This window comes from Cebus imitator, unplaced genomic scaffold (assembly GCF_001604975.1).
Source record: "Cebus imitator isolate Cc_AM_T3 unplaced genomic scaffold, Cebus_imitator-1.0 Scaffold48, whole genome shotgun sequence".
Taxonomy (NCBI): Eukaryota; Metazoa; Chordata; class Mammalia; order Primates; family Cebidae; genus Cebus; species Cebus imitator.
The window spans coordinates 6,441,150-6,449,670 of NW_016107363.1; the positions used below are offsets into that span (position 1 = coordinate 6,441,150).

The 8,521-nt window shown below is 44.3% G+C and overlaps 1 protein-coding gene across 3 annotated transcripts in view; it reads right to left on the reverse strand.

Moving 5' to 3' along the window:
- The window catches only part of KCTD6 (potassium channel tetramerization domain containing 6), an 11,599-nt gene extending 4,376 nt beyond the window's left edge, over window positions 1-7,223 (reverse strand). Inside the window, exons 1-3 of one of the 3 annotated variants that reach the window (XM_037738077.1) lie at window positions 7,073-7,143; window positions 4,871-5,114; window positions 197-266 (exon numbers count right to left, since the gene is read on the reverse strand). In XM_037738077.1, coding sequence (XP_037594005.1) covers window positions 197-223 — 27 coding nt within the window. In that variant the 5' untranslated portion in view covers window positions 224-266; window positions 4,871-5,114; window positions 7,073-7,143. Of the gene's footprint in view, window positions 1-196; window positions 267-4,870; window positions 6,819-7,072 lie in introns of those variants that run through there. The other 2 variants (XM_017527427.2, XM_017527424.2) reach the window with 2 other exon arrangements.
- Between the last annotated feature and the right edge of the window lie 1,298 nt (window positions 7,224-8,521).

Here is an 8,521-nt window from a genome sequence, read left to right on the forward strand (position 1 = left end):
AAAACAAAACAAAACAAAAAAAACCCCACACAAGACAAAAATGCCCCCAAAATACATCTAAACTAAGTAAAAGGGGGTAGAGAGGTTACACAAATTCACAATTTTCTTTTAAGATATACCTAAAAATACATAAGGGTAAAAAGACACAGAAAAATAATTCCCCAGCCTTTAAAATACATCTCCAAGAACGACTCACCATATAGCCCCAGTCTCCATTATCCATCTGCTCCAGTGCTGCGTCTTCAGGAGCCCAGGTTTCAGGAAAGCTTCAAGAGGAGAAAAACAGACATATGACAGCATATATGACTATGAAAATAGAGAAGAAAGGTTTTTTCTACCCAACAGAGGAGGCCAAACACCAGAAAAACTACTCATCTTTGCTCAGCTGAAACCTACTACAGGGCAAAGATCTGGGAAAGAAAGCATTCCCTTAGGGCCTTCTACGTGTCCTGTATTCTTACCACAGAGAACCCATCTGGAACTAACAGACTGAAGATTTTCAGAGAAACAACTATCCTGTACTTAAGAGAAGGAGGAAGAGTCTAGGAAGTAATCTAGTCATTCAAACTCTACCTCTCTTCTTGGAAAATCAATTTGTAGAATTTATATAAGAGAACATTATGATTAACTCTACAAGCTTATCCTGGTACAAACCTACAATGGTCCTCACCAAAAGGTCATTTAAGAAAAAGGGAGAAGGGGAAACCTCTTTTCATCAGCATTTCAGCTATATAAACCAATCATCTGAGTAAAAGCTTCAAAATCATAAACCTCCCAGGATACTAGCATCCCTTTCCAAGAGAAATACATCAGAATGGTGTACTATAATATTAAGAAATATGATGTTTTTAAATAATGATGTATTTCTCTTTATACAATAATTAAAACAAATAGATAGCAATTTAAATGCCAAACTGTTAAGAACACAATTTGGGGCAAAAAGAGCCTTATCAATATAGATGAGAGTGAAGCAGCCAGCACTCACGGAGAGCCAGCCTTAAGACACTGAGAAATGCTCAGATACTAATGATGCCAATGTGAATTTATTTTTACTTACAATTCAAAAGCACTTAAACAAACAGTTTCCCAGCTACTGAACTGCTTTAGTCAATTCCCTCTCACACACTTCAATCCCAAATCAACCTGCAAAGCAAACTGCAGAACAAATTTCAAAAGCTCTGGCAAGAGATGGTAAGAAACACGGACTTATCGGTATTCATCCAGGAAAAGCACTGTTTTTTTTTTATGTGGTCCTTGAACGATCCACTTTTCCCACTTTTAGAGGAATCTGGCACAGAATTCCCAGAACAAGCCCTGGCTACAGAAGATCACAAAGGCTCTTTCTCAAAAGGTCACTCAGGCATGTAGAGAACATTTGCATAGCACAGCATGGGCTAAAATCAGAGCCTGAAGCATCTATTTCTCTACCTTGCAAATTCTTCAAAGCACACAAACTAAAATGTGAACCAGGCTCTGGGCAGTCAGTTTTTATTCTTTACACTGAGCAGTTGGATATAGATAGGCCTCCACATGCTATAGGGTGAGAAATGGAACAAATGTCAAATTCAAGATTGTTATGGCAGTCTTTCATTCCTCTGACTTGCTTCACAAATAGTATCCGAAGTAAACAGAACCAAGAAATGGGCTTTGCCAATTTGTCTTGCCAGGATCTGATTCAGTTACTGATAACAACAGATTAGTAACTGAGCAATTTAAAAAGCCACTCATCCAAAAGTTCTGGTAAGATGCTCATCTTTGGCATTTTCTCATCATCCAAATCATTCATTCCTGACAGCCTCAATAACAATTCATTCAGCCAGCAATTATTGTGGGTCACCTCTGGGGTGGAGGGCGTGCCTATGTGCAACATGGATACACGGAAATAGGAAAAGTACAGTCTTTGCCCTCATGGGGCTTTCCATCTATAATGGAAGGCAACATGCAATGACTGAAGTACAGAACAGAATTCAAAGTGCCATATAGCAGATGGACCAGCAGAGGCCCATGAGAGGGGAAAAGCAAGATTCCAAATGGGAAAATGGAGGACTTCTGAGAAGAGCTCACTCAGTTGAATCCTTGAAAGAAAATGTGGACAACCTGAGAAGGGATTCTAGAATGAAGAAACAATTTAATAGACAGGAGTATGAAAGACTTTTTTTCCCCTACAACATTCCTGACACCAGTAGGCGAGCATGGATTACTATCCTCATCTTAGAGATGCAAAACAGAGAAACAGGGCAGATTAAGTGACTAGCTGGGCGTCACAGCTGGGAAGTAACTCGATAAGAACTTGCATGTTCAGACTCTTAGTCTAGATTTTTCCACATATCCCCTCCTAGGGTAGAAATTGAAAGAACAGAATCTAAGAGACAAGAAACTGAAAAAGATTAAACTCTCTAATAGCCATCTATTAACCCTATCCACCCAGTAGGGTTTTAGTTACAAATTTTTTTTTTTTTTTTTTTTTTTTTTTTGAGATGGAGTTTCACTCTTGTTACCCAGGCTAGAGTGCAATGGCGCGATCTCGGCTCACCGCAACCTCCGCCTCCTGGGTTTAGGCAATTCTCCTGCCTCAGCCTCCTGAGTAGCTGGGATTACAGGCACGCACCACCATGCCCAGCTAATTTTTTGTATTTTTAGTAGAGACGGGGTTTCACCATGTTGACCAGGATGGTCTCGATCTCTTGACCTCGTGATCCACCCACCTCGGCCTCCCAAAGTGCTGGGATTACAGGCTTGAGCCACCGCGCGCGGCCTTAGTTACAAATTTTACAGTAACAGCCTAACTAAACAGACACATGGGTTTGTAAAAATTCTCCTGAGCCCCGCCCCCCACAAAAAAGACAGGAACCCATTCAATTAATGTGAATAATGGCTGCCGTCCTCTGTCTGCAGTGACATCAAGAACTCCAATCCAGGGCCGGGCGTGGTGGCTCAGGCCTGAATCCCAGCACTTGGGAGGCCGAGGCCGGTGGATCACGAGGTCAGGAGTTCAAGATGAGCCTAACCAACATGGAGAAACTCCGTCTCTATAAAAATACAAAAATTAGCAGGGTGTGGTGGCATGCACCTGTAGTCCCAACTACTCAGGAGGTTGAGGCAGAAGAATCACTTGGGAGGTGGAGGTTGTAGTGAGCAGAGGCTGTAGTGAGCCGAGATTGCACCACCCAAGCTGGGTGACAGAGCAAGACTCTGTCTCAAAAATAAAGAACTCCAATCCATGAATATCCAAATGATTAAATGAGAAACAGAAGACCAAAGACAAGAAAAAAAGCATACATAAATGTTACAGCTGTTAATGAAAAGTCTGTCTACTATTAATCTTTTTTTTCTTTTTTACTGCTAAATAAAAACAAGGTAACTTCTTGAGCAGTTATTAAAAAAAATAAAAAAGAAAGAAAATTAGATGATGTCCCTGAATCTGGTCCACAGCAAAAGCAAAAGTTCTGGTACAAAGATGTAATGAAACCTCACGCTTAATAAATCAGAAAAGCAATTATGGGAATCTATAGCCCACATTTCTTAAAAAGTACCCAAAAGCCTTTCTATACTTGTATATAGGATACATCAAAATAAACTGAAGCAAAGTCACTATTAGTCATTTCCAATAACAATGACTAAACTGTCTAAAGAAATCAAATTATTCATTAAAGAGTTCAAAGGGCAAAAACAGTATTGATTAAATTTTATCTCTACCTGCTTCTAAATATCTTCTGTAGAGATACTTAGATACAGCAAGAGACAAATTTAAAAAAAGGCACAAAGAATTCCTTGTTATTCAATAGCTGGATAATAATTAGCTCCTGAATTCTGAATTGATGACCATTAGGAACATCTCTGAAACGATGCAGATGAATGAAATATAACATAATCCCAAAGATTTCCAGAATGGTTTCAATCTCTTCTACTAAATCATTTTCCAGAGCTGCTAACAATTAGAAAATGATTCATTTGCTTTTCATCTTCTCTCCCTTCTGGCACAGTCTCCAGTGGAGGGCTTAATGAGAAGTTAAATGACCACAAGATAGGCAGCAGAAGGAAGATCTTGAAATGGGCATCAAATAGGCCTGTTTTACTGAAGGCAAAGAAATATCTAATATTTCAGAAAATCTGCCAGAAATGGTAACAAATGAAAAATGAAAAAAACCTTTCCTTTACAGTGACTTTCCTTACTAAAACTAGTGATGGTTTTGAAAGACAGCAAATGCAACCAAGCACAAACAGCTATAAAGTTCAAAGACGTCTCTGACTCTGTAAAATCAGTTCACCTGAAAAGATTTAGCCTTTGATGCAAATAAAATTCTTGTGAAAACACCACCGACCATTCCCCAAAGAATATAAAGCGGTGCTGAAAATTCACCCGTGTTTAAGCTTCAAAAGTTATTGTGACTAATGTATAAATTCTGACAGTGTCATGTTAGCAGGTAATTAAGCTTAAGAAAACACACACTGAAGAATTTATAGAAGCCTTAAAAGAAAGTATTACTTTTCTAAAGTAGCATATCTGAAAAATACATAATTCAATAAGTTAATAGCTTACAAAGTAACCTAAGAACGCTTAAATGCAATTCTCCCTACCACTGCAGAACTGCAATTACAGGCTTAATGGTTATGATGAACTAACTTAACAAAAATATTCTGAGTTTATCATTTCTGCTATAGGCTAAGAATTCTCCAGGGCAAAAGTCCTAATCCTATATAACAACTTATATGTTGCAATATAAACCTCCAAACTTCAATGAATAATAAAAACTTCCAACTACTACCTTCCCAGAGTTTCCAGGCAGCCCTTTAAAATGCTTTTCTACTGAAACCTTTTTGTGTCTGGCATTCAGAAAAGACTCAATAAACTCCCTCTTTCTATACTTACCTTCAAAATTGCCTTTGTACTGAGTTTTGCTCTTCGCAAAATGTGAGAGTTTGAAAGTGAAATACTTTTTATAGTAACTAGTTCAGTGACATCTAAAGGAGCCTTTGGGGTTAACATTCACACACAGGCCAGCACAAGTAGCCAGGCATACAAGGATAATGTGATTACGGTATTAGATTATCCTTAACCATACAACTGCAGGAAAAGTAATCATTTTCTCTTTCTCCCCTCTCAACCATGTGGTCTGGAAGAGAGGAGCTATAGGTTGAAAAGTGACCTAATATTTTAAAAAAAAACTGTCATAGATAGTCACAAAATCATAACACTCCTCTTAACTCTCAGTTTCCACAAGAAAAAACAGGATAATACCACCTTCTCAAAAGTAATTACACCATTTAGGCACAAAAGAAAGGCAAAAATTGGCCTCTAAGAGTAATACATCAATACAAAGAAGGGAACAGTTCCCTGGGAGGTCCTGTGGTCGAATTCTGCTCCATTACTGATTATGAGACCCTGAGAAAATCACTCTTCATGCCCAACTTCTTCTTTGGGGAAATGGAGAAAATAAGTGAAATCATGAATAAAAAAAATCTGCAAATTGGCCAGTATTAAACAAATATGAAAACACTAGTGGCAGCTGCATAAACAAAATTTCTATGCTAACATGAGAAACTTGAGTGTGAACACAAGTAATTTAGAGCACTGGCCTGGAGACAGGGCAAATATGGAGGAGGCAGCCTCTTAATTTGCTTCAAATCTCCCTAGGTGCTCCTTTTCCCAGAGCTCCAGAAGGGAGAAGTACATACAGGTAAAGGGGAGTGCCTAGCTTTTCCAGAGATCACCAGACATCTGAGCTCTTGATCTCAGAAGGAACTTCTTTAAAGCATGACTCAGGATTATCTCCAAAGTAAAGCTGAATCCAAGTAAATACATGTACTCAATTTTAAATGGACCCCAAATATCAAAATCCAAACACACTGAAGGATTCATAAGGGTTCACCGAGAGTCCTTTAAGTAGTGATACTTGGGTTAAAATATGATTTATGAAAATTCAAATCACAAAACTTAGGAATAGCATCCATGACTACCCTGACCACTTAGATATCCTTCATATCTAAGGCAAAGCACAAAATCAAGTATCAGTATGGACTGAAGGTTTTCAGCCAAAGACAAAACTCTCACAACCTACCAACCCTGCTGACAAAAACATTTTCCTTTGCCTAGCTACAAATTTGTTCATTTGAAAACATCTCAATCTTGGGCTCAGGACTGTGTCACATGCTGTCCCCAAGCTTCTTTCCCATCCCAGGATGATTCAAGTAATAGGGCATTTGTGACAGCGAAAAAAAAACATGTCAGGGGGATATGGAGAGATACTCGGGCTACTCCAAATCTGCTTAGCCGAGCCAGGTCACCCCAGGCCACTTTGCCACCCAAACCTCCTTTATCACAAAGTCCTAAAATTGGATCCATCAACTTGTTCTAGAACTGGTATACTTGAACAGAAACATGATAACTTCAGCAGAATATCCAAACAGGATCTCTGTCACGTTTCATTTCCCCGTCCCACCCCCAGACACAGCCTCCACCACTCTCAGCCCAGCAGGTGCTGCAGGGGCTCCCCATTACCACGGTCATTTATCACGTCTGACATCAAGCATTAAAAATGCCACCACACACACAAATCTAAGCATAAAGAACTCAGCTGCAATCTGAGTGTCTCTTCAGGGCAGAAAATCCCACAGGCAGGGTTTTGAGCCCTGCCTCACGCTTTAAACTAGGGCAATTGGTGGCTAATAAGCGCCATCTCCCAAAATCAATCATTTTGGAGCACACCCCGAATGTCCCCGTCTGGGCTGCGCTTCGCGGCTGCCCCGCCAGCAAAGCCCCCGCAACCCGACCCCGCCAGGGGTAGGGCGGGCGATGCTCCGGCCCCGGACGAGGGGCGCGCCGAAATCGCGCGTCCCCGCCGGGAGGGCCCCGGAACCCCCGCCCAGGCCCGACCGCGGGCACCTCCGCCGCGGGCTCGTGCCAGCCCCTGGACGCGCGGTCCCCTCAGCGCGGCCCCGCCGCCGCCCGGTTCCAGGCTTCCCCTGCCAGATCCTCCTCAGCCCCGCTCCCCTGGCCGCTCGGCTCAGGCATCTCCGGAAACCCGGCCCTCCCAAGCCCCGGCCCCGCAAGCCCAGCGCCAGCCCCACTCACTGCGCGGCGGCGGCGGCCAGGCCGGGAGCTGCCCGCGGCCGGAGAGCGCGAGCGCGGGGACGAGCGAGCCCGCGCCCGGCGACGGCGGTGGCTGCGGCGGCAGAGGGGACGACTGAGCCCGCGCCCGGAGTTGCGGCTCCAGCTGCCCGGCGCGGGCGGCGCCTTCCCAGCAGAGCCGCGGCGCCACGAGCGCGGGCGCCCCCTAACGGCGGCACGGGCGGGAAGCCAAAGGGACCGGCGGCCTGAGGAACTCAGCGAGCGCACCCGGAGCGGCGCGGTTAAGACCACACCAGCGCAGCCTCAAAGCCCCGCCCCGAAGCCCCGGTCCGGTCCCCTAGGCTCCGCCCCTAAACCCCGCCCCTACGTCCAGCCTCCGCCCACAGCCTGGGGTCCGCCCAGCCCCAGGTCCACTGCGTCCTCAGGGCTGGTGTCTGCACAGCTGATTCTCCTCAATCATTTCACGAACTTGTATGCGGCCCCACTATATCTCAGGCCTGGGGGTTTAGGAGATACAGCGCCCACCAAGAAGGAGGCGGGTCCTAATGGAAGGACAAGACAGACAAGACTCAAGGAAACAGCTAGTAGACAAAATAATGGCAGGTTATGATCATAAGTGTAGGAAGGGGAGTGATTAGAGGACTTAGATGGAGCAGAAGGGAAGGGGGCCCCTGCTTCAAACGCAGTGGCCAAGGAAGACCTGGACCCGGACCTGCGGCCAGAGCCCCTCCTGCCTGCCCTGCATTGAGGAGACCACCCTGCGATGAGGGCTGTGAGGAAGCCTCCGAGGCCACCCATCCGGCTTGGAGGGCAGAACAGCAAAGAGCAGCTGGGCCCAGAGGCTCAGCAATATGGGCAGTCAAGTGGAGAGGAGGGCAGAGCCACCTGAGCAGACAAAACGACCCGTGCAAAGGCTCCGGGGCCTAGAGGAGCTCCGCGCTGGACGAGGCTGGCAACAGTATTGTCCCCACTTCACCAGGAAGGAGGCCAAGGCTGCAGAGGATGCGCAGCTCCTAAGGCCTCAGGGCTCATTGGTCTCCATGCGTCCGCTTGTTCCAAGTCCCATTCGCTTCCTGCCAGCCAGGTCACTGTCCCCTTCCGGTGAAGCCAATTCCCTGATGGTGGGTTTGCTGTTTCCGCTTCTCCACCAGAATAACCACTGGCCTTAGAAACTCACTTGGGTTTCACATCTGCATGTGTGTGAGCTGGCTCTGGGACTGAAATTGTATCAGCATCATCATCACAGCTATATTTGATACTTGATTTTTCTCCAAAAGCTCAAATTGATAGGTTAAATAAATGACATATGCTTCAGCAACATAACTGAGTGCTACATTATCAACTTCACAAAGACTAGGTGAGAATACAGGGAAATGTGTGTGAAAAGGATCAGTACACAAACTAGTATACCTGAAGTAATCCTGATTTTGTTTTATTTTTATTTATTTATTT